General features: G+C 39.5%; 1 protein-coding gene across 1 annotated transcript in view; it reads left to right on the top strand.

The window, feature by feature from the left end:
• The first annotated feature begins 6,592 nt into the window (after nucleotides 1–6,592).
• Nucleotides 6,593–23,251, top strand: part of CEP250 (centrosomal protein 250) — a 40,942-nt gene continuing 24,283 nt past the window's right edge. Inside the window, exons 1-19 of the mRNA XM_081324552.1 lie at nucleotides 6,593–6,815; nucleotides 7,264–7,320; nucleotides 9,319–9,401; nucleotides 9,735–9,900; nucleotides 10,620–10,726; nucleotides 10,956–11,216; nucleotides 12,231–12,327; nucleotides 12,894–12,992; nucleotides 14,941–15,093; nucleotides 15,209–15,387; nucleotides 15,672–15,854; nucleotides 16,571–16,715; nucleotides 17,558–17,704; nucleotides 17,861–18,091; nucleotides 18,554–18,747; nucleotides 19,200–19,327; nucleotides 19,501–19,670; nucleotides 20,756–20,923; nucleotides 22,273–22,407. Of these exons, the coding sequence (XP_081180678.1) occupies nucleotides 6,633–6,815; nucleotides 7,264–7,320; nucleotides 9,319–9,401; nucleotides 9,735–9,900; nucleotides 10,620–10,726; nucleotides 10,956–11,216; nucleotides 12,231–12,327; nucleotides 12,894–12,992; nucleotides 14,941–15,093; nucleotides 15,209–15,387; nucleotides 15,672–15,854; nucleotides 16,571–16,715; nucleotides 17,558–17,704; nucleotides 17,861–18,091; nucleotides 18,554–18,747; nucleotides 19,200–19,327; nucleotides 19,501–19,670; nucleotides 20,756–20,923; nucleotides 22,273–22,407 (2,886 nt within the window). The 5' untranslated portion in view covers nucleotides 6,593–6,632. The remainder of the gene's footprint in view (nucleotides 6,816–7,263; nucleotides 7,321–9,318; nucleotides 9,402–9,734; nucleotides 9,901–10,619; nucleotides 10,727–10,955; nucleotides 11,217–12,230; nucleotides 12,328–12,893; nucleotides 12,993–14,940; nucleotides 15,094–15,208; nucleotides 15,388–15,671; nucleotides 15,855–16,570; nucleotides 16,716–17,557; nucleotides 17,705–17,860; nucleotides 18,092–18,553; nucleotides 18,748–19,199; nucleotides 19,328–19,500; nucleotides 19,671–20,755; nucleotides 20,924–22,272; nucleotides 22,408–23,251) is intronic.

Below are 23,251 nucleotides of genomic sequence, written 5' to 3'. Positions count from 1 at the left end.
CAGACCCTCTCCCGTTCCCCCGTGTGTAGTGGTCCCAAGAATGCGTGCTCTCGCGGAGGCTGTGGGCCCAACCCCAACCGGAGATGGCGACTACCCCCCTCCCACCAGATCGTAGGACCCCACCGATCCAACCATGTAAGCCCCAGTATAACTGCCTCGGTCATAGAAGGCACCACTATAAACCGCAAAGTCTCCCAGTGATCGCCCATCTCCAATCGGATCGGTTCAGTGACGTGAGTAACAGGTGCCCCCCCCAAAAGAGACCCGTCCACCTGCTGAAAGCGTAGCGGGCTAGATAGTCGCTTCACCGTGACTCCCAGCCTTGCTACCACCGCTTGGCTCACTAGGCACCGTGTGCTACCTGAGTCAACGAGAGCTTTAAATGCCGTCCTCTGACCGGTGCGGGGACTGACCAGCACCACAGGGAAAACAAAGGGACAAACCGGAGCACATACCATTGGATCTTCGTCTAGATCCTGTTCCTCTGGACTCTCGTACGGTGGAGGCTGTGTTTCTACCGGCGTCTCCACCCGAACAGGAACAGTTGGTCTGGAGACATCTCCGCCTAGTTGGTGAGCGGCCCGTGTCCGCTCCATGGATCTCCAAGTTCCGGTCCCCCGTGCTGGGGAAGCAGAGGGGGCTGGCCTGGCAGGAGGCAGAGGGCAATCAACTGCCCGGTGTCCTGGCTGGTCACATCTGAAACACCTCAGAACGGCCCGCGCTGGCTGGGAGGAAGGCCGTGTAGACGCTGCTACAGATGGCTCTGCCACTTTCGTCTTCTCGGCCGGCCGTCGGCTTCCAGAAGGAGGTTCAAACCGGCCTCGCACGTCCTGTAAACCCACGTCCAGCTCCACGGCCACGCGGTACCACTCCTGCAGTCGTGCTGGAACGCCGCGGACCACACAAGCTCGACGGAGAGCCCCGTCCATGCCAGCCCTAAAATGGTGGACAAGAAGACGCTCCGGCCACGAACGCAACTTCCCGGCCACCTTACGGAACTCCCTCACATACTCCAGCGCAGATCTGCCTCGCTGCCGTAGAGAAAGGATGTCGGCTTCGGCCCGTTGCACCCGAGAAATGTCCTCGAAACGAGCCCGTAACGACTCCAAAAACAGGCCAACATCCCCGAGCTCCCGAGCGTGGTCACTATATAAATCGGCTGCCCAAGCCGCTGCCTCCCCTTGCAGGCAAGCTGTTACTGCCACCACCATAGCCCTCTGGGACACATAAGCCTGGGCATACTGGTCCATATGTCCTATCACCTGACCCAGGAACATCGCCAGGCGGTCAGGGTGGCCATCATAAGTAACTGACAAAGGTGGAGGTCCCCATACCACTCCGGGTCCCCACGAAGCCACTTGCGGGCCCAGCACAGGAGAGGCTCCAACTGGCCGTGTTGTCGATTGCCCGGGCCTATCGTCCATCCCTGACCACATCCCTGTAGCACCTCGCCCGAGGCCCACAGGAGCAGAGCCCAGACCAGGTTGGTTCAGGTGGGCTGGCGCATCCAAAGGCGGAGCCCCGGCAGGGGACCAATGGCCCGGCTCCTGGCCACCAGCCTCCCCGAACCTGGTCCGCAGAATGTCCATAGTCTGGTTACCAGGGGTGGTGGAATAACTCCACTCGTCCCCCTCGTCCTCCACAAGGCAGCGCTCCCTCCATACTGACGAAGGACCCCTCAGCCGAGGTTCGTGGGCCTCCTCATATCCTCTATGGCCCAGGGCAAGACCCGGCCTCCTCCCTCTGCCGAGGCTCTGGGCCCCTGCCTCCCTTGGCCGCTGCCTAGGCCGAACCGCCGGAAGCACAACCTCTCCGACATCCACTGTCCTGGGGGAGGCTGCACCAGCCCCAGCCCCCATCTCAGGCTCGACCTCCTTTTCCGAAGCAGCCGCCGAGGCGGGCCCCTGCGATCCCTCCGCCATACAACTCACCCACTTGTCGCTCGGAAGGGAAAATGAAAGGGTGAAAAACGCTGGCTTACTCTCAAACCTCGTCCGGAGAGCAGGAGATTCAAGCAACCGAGACGAAAGCTGAGTTTCCAAAACGGTTTAATGAGCAAAAGCAAAACGATCTTCAAACGGAACAAAGCCAGCGTTGGCTGCTACCCGCATCCAACGCTGTTAAATACACACTGCATGTATACACCCACGCCCCACCCAGCCGCACCCACTTCCGCCCCTTCCCTACTTAACTCCCGTTTCCCCCAAACACCTCCTTTTGCGACACGCCCCACCACCCGGCACCCTCTACCTCCCAGGTGAGTCCTCTCACGAACGCCAGTCTCCACCCCCACCCCCGTCTCTGATCCCGCCACCTTCCCTCCTGTTGCGGACACACCTCTACCCTGCTGTCCGGCCCCCCCTTGGAAGGCTGTCAAGCCCCCAGTCCGTTCTTGCTGCAACCGAGCTTTGCTGCTGAGGGCCCCGCCCGCCAACGCCGCAAGGCCCGAATTGCTATTCGACCTGGGCCCATGGCCCTGCGAGGCCACCATAGCCGGCAGGGCGAAGCTGATGTCAGGTTCCTGTGAGGCCTCCGTAGCAGGCAGGGCGGGGCCAGGCTGCTCCACGCGCGTGCGCACAGTCGGGGCGTCTGCCGGCTCGGCGGCCGTGTGTGGAGGCCGTTGTCGCTGCCGCAGCTGTTGAACACTTTCCCGATCCGAGCCGGCCCGATCAGAAGAAGCAGGGGCGGAAGAGACCAGCGCTGGTGAGTGTCGCGCCCGTGGTGCCGCTGGGCGTCGAGCCCGCGGGGCGCGACACATGCTTCTTGGTTTGAACCAAATGATAATTGCAATTGCGCTTAACAAAGCTTGGAGAACGGCTGATATAATTTTCTTTTCAAGAAGCGAGTATGATGATACAAAAGATACATTACTAGATTTGTCACTGTCCTTTCCCTTAATATGTAAAGATATGAGGCGGGTTGATTGGAAAATTAGACCGTGAAGGCGGTCTTTTTTGTGCCATATTCCACCTTTTTGTCCTATATTCCCCTTGCCCAAAGCTATTATGATTAATACCATCACTACCATTTGTTCCAGCATCTGTGATCCAGAATATTTATTATAATATTGCCACACATACCAATTATTAATCCAAAGCAATTAAAGTATTTCTCCAGTTTCCTTCAGAAAATTGTCTTCTTTCTCGAAAGACATTATCACTGATTCCTCAAGTATTTTATGAAAAATAAATGCAGATGGGAAGATTATTCCTGCAACTAATAGTTCATGACTCTGATCAGAAATGTTTAAACATTTTATGTCAAATATTCATTTTCATCACAGCAATACATTACTCTAATGGCATAAGAAAGCATAAGCATAATTACCATTGTACAAACAGAAATCTTAGCCTTAAAACCACTAATGGGCTACAGTATGTAGTTTTTGTGCTGATTCAGCGAATTGAAAATTGGGCAATATTTCCAAAATTAAATTACTGTGTATTTCAGCAGTTTAGAAAAGGAGAAATAAAAGTTTGAAGCAGGGCCCAAAGTATTATCCCAATTTTAGGTAATACATTTTCCAGGAAAGAGGTCTATGTGCCAAATATTGCAAATTTTAAAAAAAGTTGTGTGACCATCTTCAAAGAAGTACTGAGTATCTTTACTTTATTTTCATAAGAAATTAATTTATTTCTTTTTCAGTCATAGGAGTGAGGGCTTTTTCAACTCCTGTGGTAATTTCCCATTCCCAAAACATGGTACAAAATGGCAAAGATAGAGCAAATGCCTTTTATACAATACCATTTCCAGGAGAAATCAGTCAAACAACTAAGTGAAAAATTTTAACAAGTTAAAAGTTATTAGCCAAACAAGATACATTCCAAGTGGAAAATTGGAGACGGTAGAGATAGTAATGGGATGAGAAGAAGCTTGAAGAAAATGCCAGTGCTGAGCAGTTGTCTATCCCGAGATTAGTGTTTAATTAGTGCTGCTTCACTGTAATGCCATTATTTCTATGTTAATGAATTAATATGCTTCGTTGCATATACCAGATTCAAATCTCCAAAACAACGTTCACTGGATGATTCTGAGTTAGTAATTCTTTGCCAACCTTATCTGCCTCGGTTCTGTTGTGAGCCTAAGATAGGTGGGGTCATGTATCACACCTTTAAAAAAGCAGGGGATGCATGTTATTCTTTAAAAATGCTACAATAAATCTGGATTAGTCTTGCACGTCACGTTTCATACCTGTAGAATTGTTATTCACTTACCACTGCATTCCTGTATGTCAATTGTACAGGAATTTTTGTAATAAAATAAAAATAAAAATTCAAAAGTTTTACTTAGATTGTCTTAACATAGTCAGATACGGCTAGAAAATGACTATTTTAAATAGCATATTTTAATATAACTTTTTTAAAAAATTATCAATTATATGAACTATATGCAGGGTCTCATACCTGGAGTTCTGCATTTGGAACTTATTTGTATGGTGCATAACTGTTACCATATAGAAACATTTCTCAGCAGGCAATAGAATATTCCCGAAGAAAGATAAAAAAGTCCCCAAATACATATAAAAACACTGTGAAGTAAATTGACATAAATCTTTACCATCTATCTCTGTGTCTTATCTGGAATGTAGTGCTAGTAAATTTATAGATGTTATAAAAGATGAAATCTGTAAAACATGTTGGTTTTGAGATGAAAGATGCAGTGGTTGTTATGATTTGCAGACACTCTTTTGCAACAAATTCTAGGGAGGGATTTTGCAAATTGACCTCGGAATAAAGATTGTAGAATGCAGAACCTGAAACTATTTCTACTTTACCGTTATATAGTTGTCAGTTCTGTTAGAAATAAATAAGAATTGTTCTTTTTTATTAAAAGCCTTTTATTATTTGAAATCATAATATTTGACTTTAAATTAGTTCAGTGAACTAATTTCTTTACCTACAGATAATACAGTATTATTTCTGTTTAATAGAGCCTTAGATTTAGAATATAAAAAATGAAATTGCTTTTTGTTCATCAAAAGCAAAATACAGTAACTACACACATGAAGCATTTAATCATAGTTTTATTCAACTGACTGAAATTTCTGGTTCCACATATCACACTAATAATGTAACTATACACTCTGGACTCAAACAATGTCCTTGGCTAACATATGATTATCTAGTTTGTGGTTTAATATACAAAGTGAAACAAACGCTGAATATATACTGCTCAAAAAATAAAGGGAACACTTAAACAACACAATGTACTGTATTTAATAGTAGGATGTCTTATCTTGTGTTCCCTTTATTTTTTTGAGCAGTACATAATAACCCTTCAAAAAGACCTTGATGCTTTGGATTTCCAACATTCAACACAATTAAGGAACCTTGTTATTTTAAATTCTTTGCATACTGTAGTGAGGGAGAATGAAATTAGGCATATTGAGAGAGGCAGAAGTGATTTAAGGAAAATCTCAGCCCTGTCACGCAAACATTTATCATTTTTCCAAGCAAGTTCAAACTCATCATTGTACCTTGGTTTCAGTTGCCATTTCTGCAAGTGGATTTTAATTAATTTACTCTCCAGATTAAGCATCAAAGATATCTTGCTTCCTTGGAATTAGCTAAAAAGCAAGGCTACTGGGTTCTCCTTACAGTCTAAGCGACTCCCAAGAGTCTTCTTCAACGCCACCGTTAGAAAGCACTTAAATGACATGGGTGACGACAACACAAGTCAAAGGGGGGTGGGGGAGAAAGTGCATCAGGAAGAGAAGCAAATCTAACGAGTAGAAAAATAACAGGAATAGGAGGACTGGAAATAAAATCTTTTCCTTTCTACCTTTTGGTCTTCACAGAATATATCATCTTACCAGAAGATATACTAGCAATTTTAAAATACGTGCTATGTTGACCAATTAGAAAGAGGTAGGTGTTTTTTTTAAAAACAAACACGTTCATCTTCCCGCTGTTCTGCATCAGTGTCATCTTCCCTTTGAACCAATAGGAGGCAGCGGAGCAGTACAGAAGCGGAGCTCAAGGGCTCATGGGTAATGTCGTTTTTCAAGAGCAGCTTTAATTACAACCGCCTTGAAGTGAACTCTATTTCCCACAAGTCGCTTCTGGCTATATGTATCTCGCTCCTGCAAGCAAGCTCGGAAAGTTACTGCACAGCTGATTTGCAGTTTCGGGCCTACTGCTTTTTCCCCCTCCCTCCCTCCCTTCGCCTTACCTGCTCGCTGCTTCACAGGTGAGGAGGACCAGAAAGGCAACTGCATCCTGACTTCTGGGTGGGAGGGCTGTTCCGGACATTACCTGAGATCCACGCTCAGTGGCATTAGCGAGCCTGGAAATAAAAGTCTTGCGGTCCCCAAGGTCATAAGAATTTATACGAGTAGAGCCGAATGTTGGGTTTGTTCTCGCTGTGAAATCTACGGATGAGTTTAGAAATTTAGAGAAGTTAGTTTTTGTAAATACCTATTTTTTTTCTGTTTCTGTGCCCAGTACACGCCTGTCATTTTTCATTCGTGTACTGGGCACAAAGCAGACCAGTTTCTGTCCCGTGTATTTTACCTATTTATCTGTTTAAAGAATGCCAAAACAGTCGTGCTCGTTATTGAAAAGGCTGTCAGAACAACTTTTGCTGCCAGAGGAGAGGAATCGATCTTGTTCATATAGATTTTGTTCTTATAGATGGAAGAAGAGAAAACACTAAAGAGCATGAAAATACAGAGGGACTTTTTGTTGCCAGAAGACCAAATAACAGTATTACATCAGCAGATGATGGAAAACCGTGCATCCTATCATCAGAAACTACAAAGTTCACAAGAAGCACAACACCGTCAGGCAATACTTGTTCAAAAGCTACAGGCAAAGGTAAAAAAGCCTTTCTGTTACCAGTGACACCCAAAAGAAAGTGGTGATGTATCTTCTTAGATGCATAAATAAATAAGAGTTAACTGAGGTGATAATGGTGCTGTGCAAGAATGGAGGAAAACTTTATTGAAATTCCCACTCAGTTAAGCAACTTGTGGGTAATTCTATCTTTCAGTTTAACCTCCCCCAGAATACAATATGTGTGAGGATAAAATTGGCAGTGGCAATACTACTTTCAATTGCTGAAAGAAAATCAGGATATAAATATAAAAGATACATTTAAAAATTATTAGCCTGTGCTTGAAAATTATTCTAAAACTGGAATTTATAAGTGAATATGTGTACGTAAGAGAAAACATAGAGAAAGTGTTAATTGATAACAAATGTGAAACTGTTTGAAGTGTGTCGTAGCACACAAAAAGATAAACACTAATTTTTTGTTTGTCAGGTTTTGCAATATCGAAATTGGTGCAAGGAATTAGAAAAGCGTCTGGAATCCAACAGTGTGAGTAATATTGGAAGTGACTACTGTGATTTTTGTAATTATGTGTTACTAGCAGTGTGCCATGCGAAAGAGAGGAGGGTGTGTAAAGTACATTTTATGGAATACTTGGTGCTCTCTGAGCTTAGTTGTTTACTTGCAGATGTTTCATTATCTGATTAGGTAACATCAGTGCTAGTGACTGTGGGGTTTGCTCCTTCTTTATGTATAGAAGCTTGCCCTTCAGCGTTGTGGATTTTTTCCTTGATAGTACCTTGATTACAGTATTGCTTCCCCGCAACTGATACTTGTGGTCCTTGACTTACAACCATAACTGGAACTAAAATTTCCACTGCTAAGCAAGATGGTTACTAAGTAAGTCACACCTGATTTTATGAACTTTTTTGCCACAGTTGTTAAGCAAATTACTGCAGTTAAGTGATTCACATGGTTGTTAAGTGAATCCGGCTTCCCCAATTGATTTTGCTTGTTAGAAGCAGTCTGGGAAGGTTGCAAATGGCAATCACATGACTCCAGGACGCGCCAATTGTCATAAATACAAGTTGGTTGACAAATGCTTGGAAATTCCTCAAAGAACATGTTTATTGGTTACAAAGTATCGGCTTGTCAAAAGGGAAACCAAGTCTGAAGACACACATAACAGTACCCCAATACAAAGTTAAGAAATCCCACTCCTAAGCTTATGCAAGCAACTACGTTCTCCAATACATCTTCTTGGCAGACTTTTCACGAAATGCCCAGCCTGCAGTCTCGGGAGCAGCCGATGACCTTGGTTCCCATGGGACAAAAGTTTATTTAGACTAGTGAAGCACCTGGCAATCCCCCCTCTCTCCTTACAATGTGTCAACTGAAAATGAATAAGGAAGATAGCCGCAGCCATGCTCATTTGACAAGTTGACAGAAAGAAAGAGTCTCCTGCAGGGAAAAGAAAAAGCAGGTTAAGCATTCCCTCAAGGCTTGTGAGGGTATTTATCGTAAAACTTCTTTATCAATCTATCTGCTTTCACGTTTGTACATTTCACCCATGTAGCTTCCGAAAGGGGTTAATCTTTCCACTGAACAAGGTATTGTAACTTTCCCTTGTACAACCTAGAATCGAGAATACATTTTATTTCATAATGTGTCTCCCCCTCCACCACCATTGGACCTGGTGGCTTCTTTGGGACGTTTCAATAGACTGCAGTGAAACACAGGGTGAACTTTCCCCAACAATCTTGGTAGTTTCAGTTCCACTGTGACACCTGTATTGTGATCATATGACCATGGGGATACACCTACGGTTGTGAGTGTGCGGACTGGTCATAAGTCACTTTTTTCAGTGCCATTGTAACTTTGAATGAGGACTACCTGTATCCAGGTACTGAATCATTATCAATATTCTCCCCTGAAAGTCCTGGTAGAGGAGATCATTATCCACATCTAATTGGTGGCTCATTGGGCATCCTCAAAATAATTCTCCTTTTCTTGTATTCTTACAAATATGTTCTTGACTGAATTCTCTCAAATTTCTGGGTATCAGTATGTGAGTGCGCTTCCTTCACATATGTGCCATTCCCTGTTAACTTTTGTCTGGTGTATTCTTTTTGAATAAGTTATACCTTCCTTGCTTGCGTTCAGTTCACGAATTTCATTTTACCAGGTTTCAATAATATCTTTCAAATTGTATTTGCTTTCCCCCCCCACTGAAAACTTTGTCTTCGACACCATATTCAGTGCATTTCTATAGATCCCCTGGAATCCTCAAGTTATATATTTTGACCTATTCCTTCTTATACTTTTATGCTTTGGGCCTTTCTACATCCTGAATATCCCTAACCAGTCCTATTATCAGTATTTGGCATAGCACACTTTTCTGGAATCTGATAACCATCTCCACTTCAGAGCCATGCATTTATTTTACTTGTAATTAAATTAATATGGCTTAGTACTATGCCACTGATTATCCATTTGATCAGTGTTTTATAATCTGATGTTTAATTAAGACTTTACTTTCCCACAAAGGATTCTCATCCACATCTACGGAATCACAAAGTAGAACAGAGTATAGAAAATGTATTGGTTCATTTGGAAGAAGAACAGCAGAGGTGAGTTAAACCTAATTGTAGAAGTGTGTTGAGTAACAGTACTATTACAGTAAAGACAGTCCTTGCTTTGTGAAGTGACTGATCACAGTTACAAAAAGTAACTGAAAAAATAATTTTACATCCATTCCTTGCATTTATGACCTTTACTGGTATGTAAAACAAAAGAAACCTGAAAATCATAAGCACAATTGTGGTTTCAGTTAGTAACTGATTCACTTAATGATCAAGTTGTCAGTCCCAATTTTGGTTGCTAAATGAATAGTACTCGTACTGATGCTAGTTCATCTTCTCAGAATCATGTTTATTTGTTTAAATTATTACTTTATATATCAGATGTGAGAATTTGGCTAGAGTGAATATCTTGCTTCGGAAACACTTGGACAAAGCCAATGAAGTGAATGAGGCACTCCAGGAAGATATCAATAAATTGACAGATGATTGGACAAGAGCTAAAACTGAGTTAGAGCACAAAGAGAGTGAATGGCACAAAGAACGGGAGGTAAGAATGTATTTGTAGGAACATTACAGAAAATATAAGGAAAGTACGGTAAATTTTTACTAGAAAGTTTCTATTCCAGTTAGATAGAAATTCCCCATGCTTCACCTTGAACAGATATTTGCTGATATAAATTAAGAAAGTTGGTAAATATTGTAATGGCACTAAGGGTATAAACCACAGGTCTGCAACCTGCGGCTCCAGAGCCGTATGCGACTCTTTCAGCCGTCTCCTGCAGCTCCCAGTCCTCTGCCAAGTGCAGTTCAAAAAAAAAAGTGGGACTAAAAAAGTTCAACCAATCAATTCAAATATGCAGGGTAAGTGCATATCTCGCCTTGGCTCCACTCTTCAGTCAAACCCTGTTCTGCGCATGCGTGCATGTACGCGCATGTGCACACATTTTTTGCGGCTCCCAGTTTTTCCTTTTGTGAGGGAACCGGTTCTGAGTGGCTCTTTCACTGTTTCAGGTTCCTGACCCCTGGTATAAACAGATGTATGTGATACTAGCAATCTTTGGGAAATGGGAAATGAGTGCTTTCCTTTCCTTAATAATCTATCAGCTCATAGCCATATCTTCAAAGTTGATTCATATTACAGAAAAAGAATAGTAAGGATAAAGTTTATGAGCTTTAAAAAGCTTATATTTTTTCCTTTGAAAAAGTGTATACCAAATTACTATTGTGAGATAAAACAGATTATTTTCCATTTGTTGTTGTTTCTAGCTGTTTGAACACTATCGGCAATCTGAACATGATCGTATCCTTGGCATTTGGCGGCAAGTGGTGAAATTACGTCGGCATTTCTTGGAAATGAAGACAGCAACTGACAGGTGAAGAGGAATGGATTCTTCTATCAGTTGAAATTGTATACTAAATTGTATGTGGAAATGTCCTTTTTCTGTATATCAATGAAAGAATTATGACCTGTTTCCTTCACTGCTGTATAGGAAGGAAAATTCTTATCTAATCCATCTTCCTGTGAAGACTTTCATTTTACCAGAGGCCGAATTCCACTATCTACAGATCAGTAGAATATAGTATTATTTATTTTTATTCCAGGGATCTGTCTGAATTAAAAGCTGAGCAAGTGAGGGTTTATGGCTCTATATTGATCAGTTGTTTCCATGTGAGCTCGGATGCACAGTTTTGGGAGACCAAGAATTTGGAAGAGTCAGTCCTAAGATGCCAGCTTCAGGAACGGCAACAGTTTGCTAAAAAATTAGAGAAAATGAATATGGAGAAAGAAAAATACCAGCAAGCAAAGGCAATTGGAGCATCACACGTCAAAGGAGATTTTGCAAAGGAAGATCTTCAGAGCAGGTAAGTTCCATTTAAAAGGTCTCACCATTTGTAGTTCTTTATTCAAATTGCACTGGCTGTTAGTGCCAAGATTTTCTCAAGGAAGATATTTTTGTTGCAAATTGTAGTAGGAATTAATTATACCAATTAACAATTTAATTAGTAGGGCAAATTGGAAAGATAAAGCTAATAGAGTATGGGTGTGCTATAGTTATTCTGTTCTTTGTAAATTGGGTTATTTTGTTTTTATTATTTTGAACAAAGAGAAACTCAGTGCACAATAAATCAGTGCTGGATTATGTTGTACAAGGACAATCAGCCTAATATGAATGATCAAGAAATATATTCATACTGATATATGCCAAAATTTAGCTTACATGAAGGAGAATACAGTATATTTCTTCATAAATTTTGGATACTGTACTTTGATGTATTTGCTGTTGGCCCAAATAAGTAATCAATATGATTCATTCTCCTTTGGAAAAAATGCAGATCATCTGATAATTATGATGTATGAATAAAGAAGATAAAAATGCATGGCTTTCTATATACAAGCTATATTTTAAAGTAATAACATTATGGAGATTGGAGATGTTTTCTCTATTAAAAGTCTGTATGTAAGTAGACTCTTGGGCCACTATACCACAATTAGTGATATATTGGAGAGGGAACTTGGTTTCCAGATGGTTGCATTTAATTCCTGTAGGACTAGTCTGAACGTATAAAAGTTCTGCTTTCGCACACAGAAATTGGATACAGGAATCCTCTTCGGCTTTGGAAAGTCTACTGATTGTAAATGGCAACAAAGATTGTAAAGGTGTTTTGCTTTTTCAAGAGATATTGTAAATTATGTAATTAGATTTTTTTAAAAATGGGGACTCTGCTGAGAAGCCGGGATTCCTAAATGCATAAAAATATGTGCAAGATTCACGTTCTCACATTGAGCTTTCAGGGACAATGAGCCACTTATAGAAGCAGCAAAATAAAATTCTGTTAGCCAAAAAAAAAGTCTAAATATTGCTGTTCTCTTTTCAGGGTGCTGGAGTTGACTGCTTTGCTTGAAGAGTCTCATAAACAGAATGAAGAGAAGGAGAAGACAGTGAAATCTCTAAGAGAGACAATAGAAATTCAGGTATGTTGTCAAGGAGTTAGAGAAAATCCAGTGGAAGAGATTCAGTTTCTTGGTTTATTACCATTTAGGAGACTTTCCAAAGCCAAAATGATATGCAGTTCCTTGACAAAAACTCAAAAGTTGTACAGCTTGCTTCATATAATTTTAGTGATAACTGCTTTCACAAGTTAAATGCTGGATCACAAGATGTTTTAAAAAGAAATGTACTATTTGCTACAATAGTAATGCCTACTGTTTATATAATTATGCCATAGGAATGGGAAAACAGGTTTTGCGTTTATAAAGCCAAAATTAGTTTGAAAACATGTATGCAATATGTATACTGAATATCAATTTTAATAGCTAGTTAAAAAGTACTAATTTCCCAGTACTGCTCTGGAATCCTACAGGTAGAACTCCTTTTGGTATGTTTTCATATGATATATTCTGGCCAGTGAGATATGTCCATTGCAGTTTTATTGATATGTTGTCAATCAGTATTTCTCTTAAATTATGTTCTGTCCAGGTGTTTGTGAGGATTCAGATTCTATAAACAATGATTTAATTCTAATACTTTATTTTTTCAGAAGGCTAGTAATTTGAAGATAGATTGTGACCAAACACCAAGCAAAGATATCAGTGAAGAGATCTTTTCTCTGCAACGTGTATTAACAGCAATTACCCAGGTAGGTATAATTGGGATATCTCTTCATGATTCTGTTACTTTTTAAAATATAAATTAAATATCACATTCTGTTGCCTAGAAGTACACATTTGGACACTGAGGAGCATACTTTTTAGCATATGGCTGGCCTTTGTCCACTCATTACATGGCCAATCACAAAAATATGTTTATTATACTGTAGGCATTACATTTCAGACCCCCAATTTATAAAATATAGAAAAGCTTTACGCAAAAGATTTGCTGTATCCTACTTAGGGATATGTTTGTTTTATTGATTTACAATAATTTTTATGTTGTCATCTCAGACTATAGGGGTTCTTAATAACCAAATAAACCCCATAATTTTAAGTCAAATCAAAATAATATTGCCCTCCAAAACACAGCTACTTCCCTGTATTAGCAGATTACTTATGCCTCCCTCCACCACCACACATCAAAACCTGCTGAAGAACATGGTATTGATATTTTTCAAAAGGACAACAAAGAAGGTTTCAGCCTTAGTTCAAGCATTCCCTATTGAAGGAGCTTTCTCCCCCCCCCCCTTACTCTTGACTTTTGACGAGGGAGGACTTCTTTCACTATCCACTTGGCTTTGCAGAGTGGTCAGACAAATTTTATCTCGCTTACCCTGGTACCAAAAGGTAACAGAGACCTGAGCCATAAAAAGCTTTGTAAGTAATAATCAAAACTTTGAATTGGATCTAGAAGCCTTCTGGTAACAAGAGCAGCTTCAGCAAAATTGGTGTTATTTTGCTGTACTTGTATTACATAATCAGCAGAGTCCAATCAGAGTGGACTGTCACTCATTGGAGACTTTCAAATAGATTGGATAAGCATGGTGCTGGACTAAATGACTTACAAGATCCCTTTTATGTTATATTTTCTGTTATTCCACAAGAGAAGTTAAATTGTTGGTTATGGATTTCTTATGGGTTTAGAAGGAAGACAATGCCTATCTAAATATATTGGAAATATGTTCATAAAATTGTTTTGTATTTAATAACAAAGTAATCATGCTGTATTATTACTTTGAGACATCCTGGAGACGATGTTCCATTGTTTCAGAAAAATCTTTATCTTGCACTATGTGATGATAGTCATTTAAATGGGAGTTGTTTTATATTCCACCCATTATGTAAGTCATGACTTGGGAAATACAGACACTCTCATTACATATTATTTGGGTTTACGGTATTTGGAGGAGCAGTTATTAAGGCTATTTTTGTTCAATTGTACATCTCCAAAATTCAGCACTGACAATAGTGTCATTATTCATAGAGCATTTGCTTATAGATCTACATAATCAGGCTGTTACTCCACAATCTCATGAATTGCAAGTTCTGCTATGCAAGTTAATTCTTATGAGCAGTACACAGCATATGTGTGGATGTCAGATGTAACAGAGATGTCCTAGTCTTGCTTCAGCTTGGTAAGGTTCCGTGCAGATAGAAAGTATGAATAAGGTTAATGACTTATCCATTGTCCATTAGAACAGACATGTCAAAAACAAGGCCCGGGGGCCAGATCCGGCCCGCGAAGTGGTTTCATGTGGCCTGCGAAGCCATCCTGGAAACAGTGAGGGAACGGCCCCCACTGCCTTGGCCTTGGCCCTGGCCCAGAGACCCTCCTTCTGCCAGAGACCCTCAGATCTATCCCACTCTTGCCTGGGCCCCCATAGGCACCCTTGATGCGAACGATGTAGAGCTGGCCACGCCCACCCAGCAAGCCATACACACTCTAGCCACACCCACCCAGTAGGCCACGCCCACCCTGGCCATACCCACCCGGCCCCCTGAGGGCAACCGCAATGCTGATGCGGCCCTCAATGAAATTGAGTTTGACACCCCTGCATTAGAATCTTTCACAAGAGTAGAACCTATGTAGGAGATTCTAGGTAGGTGATGGTTTTAATATGAAAAACTACAGAGTGATATTGGTTTGGATTTCAGGCCCTTATTATTGAGAATGATGCAACAATTGGCATCAGGCAAGTTGAACAGTATGCTGACCCTTGTGATATCACGGAACCGAATACTGGTGATTCAGATGGCACCTTTCTTCTTTTACGTGATGTTCTTGCTAGGAGACGAAATGAAGTAGAGGTAAGAGGGCTGTTAAGAATACTACTTTCTCCTATAAAAATTTCAACACTTGATGTTTGTAAATATTCACTCTCCATTTGGTCATTTATTTTCTTGTTTTTTTTTTCTTTTGCAGCAACTGAGGCGACAGCTGGTGGAAAGTCAAGATTCTGCCACTGCTTTGGAAAAACAACAAAAGCAACAGGAAGAGCAGTGCAGCTTCTTAAGAGATAGATTAGAACAACTGGAAGGCGAACGAGACACATATGCAAGCCAGCTTCAGCATTTACAGTCTGTACTGGAGACTTGCCGTAGGTATGCATTATGTTAGCTTTCTCTAGCTTTAAAATATCTTCTCCAATTTGCTGCCTTTAGATGTGTTGAGTTTGCAATTCCTGGAATTCTTTTGCCTTTCCTGATTAAGAATTTTGAGAGCTGTAGTCTCAAAATATCTGGGAGATGCCAGTAATTCTTTAATATATTATACTATTAATTATTTATATTAACATTTACCTTGTGTACCTGTTCGTTGTTGCCATGTTAGTTATTCATGTCCAGCAGTATAAACAACTATTTAACTGGAGGCTGCTGTTTCACAGTGACCATGAAACCCTGGAGAAATCTAGAAGAGAACTGCAGCAACAACTGGAAATTTTGGAACAGGAGGCCCAGCATTTACGCCAAAGTAACACAGAGCTACAGCTGAAAGGAGATATGGCAGATGGAGAGAAAGAAGAAAAACAGGGTGAATTGGAGAGGCTAATGCGTGAGAGAGAATACATGTGAGCTTTTTTGCTTGTTTTCTTTACACATTCTCCAAAGAGCAATAATTTGCTTTAAAAAAATGACCTGCTGCCACATTATGCATTTTTTTTACTGTAACTTTTCTCATTTATTCTATTGGAAGATTAATTTTCTATTAAAAATATATTTATCTAGTTCTAGTTGTGGCTTTAACTTAATGTTTTAGTAAGATAGTGATAGTATTGACTAGATTACCAGCCTTATTGTCAGATGAAACATATCCGGAAGAATTAGGGTAGAATATAGTCGGTTTCTGCACATTTTGGCTGGTATTCCACAAAAAGCAATTAAACCTTTACCCACGATAGTCCATGTAAGCTACCTTGCAAGATAATATATTTTTCCATGTATATTTAGATTATGTATATTTAGAACTTTTTAGAACTATCCAGTATATTTACACAAGCAACAATATTCAATATTGTTGAATCCTGGAAATAAGTAAGCATCTTCAGTTTATAGATAGTTTAACAGGAAAAAAGATTAGAGAGCTCTTTCTCTCTATTCCCTTCCACGTACTGTATTTGAGTTTTGTAAATTTTGTGTACTACTGTGAGTGAATTAGTAGTACTTTGGCTGCAAACCAGCTTTCAGTACTCTTAGAACAGTTTTCTTAGGACAGAATATGAAAGATGTACCTCTGTTTTAATAGAAAAAATACATGCATAGTTTCCTTTAAAAAAATCTTTTTCAGTCAGGAAGACCAAAATGCTCTTGAAGAAAAGCATTCATTATTAAAAAATGAATTGATAACTATGAGAGAATCATTGGAAAAATCTCATCTTGATGGAGAACTGATGAAGCAAGAAAAATATGAACTTGCTTCAGCATTAGAGCAGGTACCATTAACATACTTTTCTTACCTTATGTTTGAACTTAAACTGGAAATGTGTAAAGTATAAATGCCATATTAAATGTTATGTACTGTACCCTCTGCATTTATTAACTACTTTCTTTTCTAATGACTTGATTGTTAGGCATTACTTACAAAGTGACTAAGTGAACATTGGTGTGAAGATCACTGCTAGCTGCTGTCTCATTCAGATAGTGTTCTCTCATAGAGTGCGCTCTCCTCACAGGGCTGGAAGATTGCTTAAACAAGCTGTCTCTTCTTGTGCTGATTTTCTCCATAATGCAGTGCTTCCTTAAAAAGTGCTAAATGCAAGTTAACAAGCTCAGCTCTGTGACCTTAATTAGTTGATTAGAATCCTCCTGCTGGCTGCAGTGCTGCCTGAAACTTACCGGAGCTTAATTAGTATCACACTAAAAGTTTTTTTTTGTTAGGCACAAAATGTGGTGGTAAATGCACTTATTGGTATGGTGAAGACATTAAATGAGGAATGGCTGTAATGGTCAGGCTAATAAAAAATGTAATTCATGTTATTTATTTCCTGAGATTTATACATAATTCCAGTTAATAAGACTTGTATTCCCTCCTTATAATAAGTGGGTTAAAATATATAAACTTGTCCTGTTCTATGTATGTTAGGCATAGAAGTGTGTTATCACACAGAAGGCAATTACAACACCATCTTTTCTTCTCCTTATCCCCAATGCTACTCACAAGATTAAACTGTTTGCCCATAACTGGATGAGCAGAATTTGGCACATGTTCAAGCCACTGTATAGAAATTTGTCATAGTAATTGACAGATGTTTGGTTTTGTGTTTCATTCTGTAAGGCTGAAGAGTCTCTTGCAAAGTTAACCAGTGTGCACAATAGGCTGAAGGCAGAAACTGCTAACCTTCATGATACAGTTACAAAGATGAGTGCCCTTAATGAAGCACTAGCACTGGATAAAGTGAGCTTAAACCAACTAATTTTGAAGGTAAGAACATATTCTAGATAAATTGTTTTATGCTGAACGGCATGTAGTATGAAAAGAAGGGATACGTTAATTCAGTGACTGTGCTCAATTCAGAATAGAAAGAAGTGTTTCTTCAAATTAAGATGATCTTTATTGTTGGTCTTTCATTACATTCAGTTAGAGCAAGAAAACCAGGCTCTCTTGGACAAAGTAGATCACGTGGAAAGAAGAGGGGCTTCCTTGCAAAAGCAGCTTAACCAGACAGAAAGAATAAATGAAGAATTAAATGCAGAGAAGTTTCGCTTGGAAGAGTTGCTGCATAAGGCCGAGGAGTTGCAGGAAAGCTTACAGAATGAGTTGAGAGTATTAACAGGTGAAAAGGAAGAGGCAAATGAGAAGCTGAGTCAAGTGAGTATTAAAAGCGTACCTGCATAGATATATATAAGTAGCATTGTTTCGTATGGCAGAGGTCGAGGGCTGGGGTAGAATCAGGCAGGAGCTCAGCAAAGTAATATGCTAATGGGTGGAAGAAAGCTGGCCTGGGGTGCCAGAAGTTTTCATTGTAAGGTTCCCCCCCCCCCCGTTTTTATCTGTTTTATGAGTTGTCCCGAGTAGTAGTTTGTAATATGGGCAAGTATATAAAGTTCTTTAAATAAATAAAGATGAATAACACAGTTTAGAATGAAACATGTAGTAAATTTTAGCATTTGTTTTATCCCAGTAGGCAGTATACAAATTTTTTATGCATATAAGTAAACAAATAATGAAACCATGAATAATGAAACCATAAATATTTCCCTTTTTTAGTGTGGTATCTATTAATTGGGACTATTTTATGCTAGACATATATTTTTTTTTTGTTTCTTGTAGGTTCATCATCAGAATGAAATATATCATACTAATTTGGAACAAGCAAATCAAGAGCTAATTCATACAGGGGAAATGCTGTCCAAGGCTTCTAGAGAAAAGGAATCACTAATGCGTGAAAAAACTTCTTTGGAAGTACGACTAAAAGTTGTTGAGAGAGACAGACTGACTCTTACAGAGCAGGTGTCAAAATTTAGGTAAGAAAGTGTTGGATGAAGTTTCTTAATTATTTGAATAAATAATACTATATTTTCATAGTAATCTGGATTCTGAAAAAATCTTTGAATCTCATAATACAAATCTCTTGTATTAGAGATAGTTCTGCCCATGTAGAAAGCAACTTAAGAAATATGTAGCAGTTACATTACTCAAGCCTTATCCATGTTTTAAATTATGTATATAATTTGTCAGATTTGTCAGATCAAACAATCAATATAGTGCATGCACAAAAATGTGTGTTCTTTCCAAATATTAGCTATCTGGTATTAGCTTGACAAATAGATACTTACTAAAGTTATTATTGTTTATATGTATCAAGATTGTAGCTGGAATACTTCAAATGTAACATTTTTTTCTTACTGTATCTTTCAGGTTTCCTACAAGAAAGGGAAGAAAGACTAAATGCCAATTTTATGTCTGTATCTTGTAGGTCAGGAAAGGATCTTTTGGAATCAAATCTCTTCCAGGCTCAACAGCAATTATCTCAACTAGAAGTTACCCGAGATCAACTAGAAATGAAAATTCAGGCAATTAGCCAGGCCAAAGAAGTGTTACAAGGTGAGAAATAGTTGGTGTTTTCGGGAAACAGTAGAATACTTATATTTTCCTTGGTTAATGGAAAATGAGATTCAATAGAAATTCAATATTGAATTTCTGAGTCCTTCGGGAGAAGGGCGGTATACAAATTTAATAAATAAATAAATAAATATCTTGTTCGCTTATTATTTCAGGAGAAGTGAAATGCCTTAGGGCTGAGCTGGAAGCTGCAAAGTTAAAAGTTGAACAAGAGAAAGAAGAAAAAGCACAGCAGCTCTCACAGATAGAGCAGAAGTACCAAGAAACCCTCAGCCACTGCTACACTGTACATAAAGAAGAAATGGACACACTCTGTCAGAAGCTGGCAAGCATTTATATAGTTACTCTGTCATTGATTCAGTTTCTTACATGATTGTTATACCTCATACTAAATTATACAACCATTTTTTTCTTTTCTGTTTTTTCTTTGTTCTGTTTCATCTCAACCTAGGTATTCTCTTTCTGGTCAATTCTTTTTTTTTTTTTGTAATTACCGTATTTTTCGGACCATAAGACGCACCGGACCATAAGACACACCCAGTTTTTAGAGCAGGAAAACAAGAAAAAAAATTCTTTCTCCTTCTCTCTCCCTCTCTTTCTCTCTCTTTCTTTTTCTCTCCCTCCCTCTCCCATTGTCCCTTCCTTCCTTCCTTCCTTCGTTCCTTCCCTCCCTCTTTGTCCTTCCCTCTCTGCATTAGAGCAGTACCCGCAGAGGCGGCCCTGCAGCCCGGCTTTCTCTTGCAGAAAGCAAGCTGAAACGGAGCGAGGGAGATTGCCAGAAATGCGAATCGGCGATCTCGCGCTCCTGCAAACTCCCTCGCTCGGTTTCAGCTTCCCTTGCTTCAAGAGAAAGCAAGCTGAAACGGAGTGAGGGAGATTGCCAGAAATGCGAATCGGCCGATCTCACGCTCCTGCAAACTCCCTCGCTCGGTTTCAGCTTCCCTTGCTAAAAGAGAAAGCAGGCTGAAACGAGGCAGATTGCAGCAGTGCGAGATCAACCAATTCGCATTCCTGGCAATCTGCCTCACTCCGTTTCAGCCTGCTTTCTCTTGTAGCAAGGGAAGCTGAAACCGAGCGAGGGAGAGTGCAGGAGCGCGAGATCGGCGTTTCTCAGCACGTGCCGATTCGTGCTCCTGGCAATCTCCCTTGCTTTCCACTTCCAGAGGTTGGGGCTGGCCATACGGATCGCCTTGGGACCATAAGACGCACCCTCGTTTCCCCCCCCCTTTTGGGAAAAAAGTGCCTCTTATGATCCGAAAAATACGGTATATGACATTAAGGTATAGCAGCTTGTCTTTAGTAAACTCATTTCAAATCTTTGCTAAAGGCAGAACATTTGCTTTAGTGGTGAAAGAAGACACCATTCTTTTTTCTCTATGTATTTATTAGATTTGCCTGATGTATTTCTAGGAAAATGAACGTGACTATCACCAAATAAAATTGGAATGTGTTGTCAAGGAGAAAGAAGAGACTGAAAATGTCTGTGAAAGGAAGCTGTTGGAACTGCAGCAGAAGATCACTGATATTCAAACCCATATGGAAGATGAGCTCATTAAAGCTGAAAATGCCAAACAAGAGGTAGTAGGACTTGTATTAGAATTTCTTTCTCCACTCTTAACACCGTTCGTTGTTTAGACTTCATTCCCCCAAATTCTCTTGCCAATATGGTAATTGCTGAGAATCTACATATCAGGAAGATTGTGCTTCACCCCTTTTGTTTTTCTCTTTTACGATATTATTTATGACTCCAGTATACTAATGTGAAATATTATCGCTACTAATTCCTCTTTATTGCTTTAGATATTAACTTTTTAAAAAATTACAACTGTATACCTTCCAATTGGCTGTTATTTACAGACATACCTTTCACACATAGGTCTGCCTATGTTAGGTGTATATGTGTGTGTGTATGTATATGTATACACATATACATATGCATACATATATATATACACACACACATATATGTATATACATATACATATACACATACACGTGTGTGTATGTGTATATGTATATTTGTTTTCTGAAGTTTTTATATATATGTGTGTGTGTGTGTATGTATGCATATGTATATGTGTATACGCATACATACACACATATACACCTAACATAGGCAGACCTATGTGTGAAAGGTATGTCTGTAAATAACAGCCAATTGGAAGGTATACAGTTGTAATTGTGTGTGTGTGTGTGTGTGTGTGTGTATGTAATAAGAACTCTTGAGGATATTGAAAAATTTTTAGTGATCAAAATAGAATTATTATGCAGAACTCTGATTTTAAAAAAATCAAGATAGTAAAGGGATAATCTTTTGCTTATATATTTAAGTATATTTAAAACTTTCACGTTTTATATATCTTCTGTGCTGAATTTGGTCTCACAGGTTTTAAAAACTATTTAAAATTAGTTTCTGAGTAATATTCCGTTTTATGCAGTGTGTTTCTAAAACACATTTATCCCTGATTAATATCTGGGAATCTAATTTGAGCATACTTTACTCAAGTCTAACTAGGCGGCCTGGCTTCAGGTTATTATGAACTGTCAATTTTTACTATGATACTTCTGGCTTTAAAAGGTCATGTATTTAATGGATCCAAATATATGTCTATGTAATTCAGGAGTTGTGAATGCTCCAACACTGGAGGTTTTTAAGAAGAGACTGGAAAACTATTTGCCTGAAATGGTAGGGTTTCTGCCTGAGCAGGGGATTGGACTAGAAGACCTCCAAGCTCTCTTCCAACTCTGTTATTCTATTCTATTCTATTCTATTCTATTCTATTCTATTCTATTCTATTCTATTCTATTCTATTCTATTCTATTCTATTCTATTCTATTCTATTCTATTCTATTCTACTCTATTCTACTCTACTCTACTCTACTCTACTCTACTCTACTCTACTCTACTCTATTCTGTTCATTTATAGGCTCTTCTAGAAAAAGAGAATGAAAAGAAATCGTTACGAGAGGAAATCTTCCAAACAAATGAGAACCTTGCTAATACCTCTCAGCAGCTGGAATGTCTTCATCAGGAAATGAAAAAGCTTGAAGAGAGGGAACAGGTAAGAATAAGCAGATTAGTGAAAAATACTGTGAAATCTTCCAAGAATCCAGCTCAGAGCAATATTGGATGTATAAAAACTACTCTTTCAATGATACAAGACCCTCATTTGTCTTCCTTATTGTATAGAGCCCAGGTTCCTAGAGATTATATGTGAGGGCTAGCAACCCTGTACAGGCTGGTGGATACATTTGGAATTTTTGGAATATGTTGCAGATTATCTTGCAGAATTGTTGCCCTAGGAAGTGGCTATCCTGGTGTGTTTAGCACTGCAAATTTACCATATTTACCAAAAGGCTTCATCTTATATCCTCTAGCTTCCAGCATACTCTGTATAGCCTTAGCTTATTTTTTATTTTTTAAATATGGCTGTAGGGTCCTCCTTGGGAGGCTTTTTTTGTGAATTAAGATGGTACTGAAGTTAGCATGCTGTCTTCCAGTTTGTGATGGAGAAAGAGCTTGATGGATACCAAGGGAGATATCTGCTGCCTAATGGAATTCACAAACATTTAGCAAAAGAAGGTAGATGCTGAGAAAGATTCAAGGCAAATCTTGGTGCATGTGAATTAAAACCAATCTATGGCCTATCTCGTGGTAGTGACAATGTCTTTCTCTGCCACCATAGTATCAGCATAATAATATCCAACAGACGTTTTTTAAATAATAACTTAGTTCAGTTCTAGGTTTTGAAATGATGAAAGGATGCTCTTGACAACCTACTCTAACAAGCTTATAGTATATTTTACTAGCAAAATTGCTGTTAAACCAACTGCATCCTTCCTTATTTATATTTTATCAGGTTTTTATCTTGCCCGAATCATAAAATGTCTCTTGTCCACTCACAC

Source organism: Vipera berus (genome assembly GCF_964194415.1).
Source record: "Vipera berus genome assembly, chromosome: 3".
In the NCBI taxonomy this organism is placed as follows: Eukaryota; Metazoa; Chordata; class Lepidosauria; order Squamata; family Viperidae; genus Vipera; species Vipera berus.
This window is presented reverse-complemented; position numbering and strand designations above follow the sequence as displayed.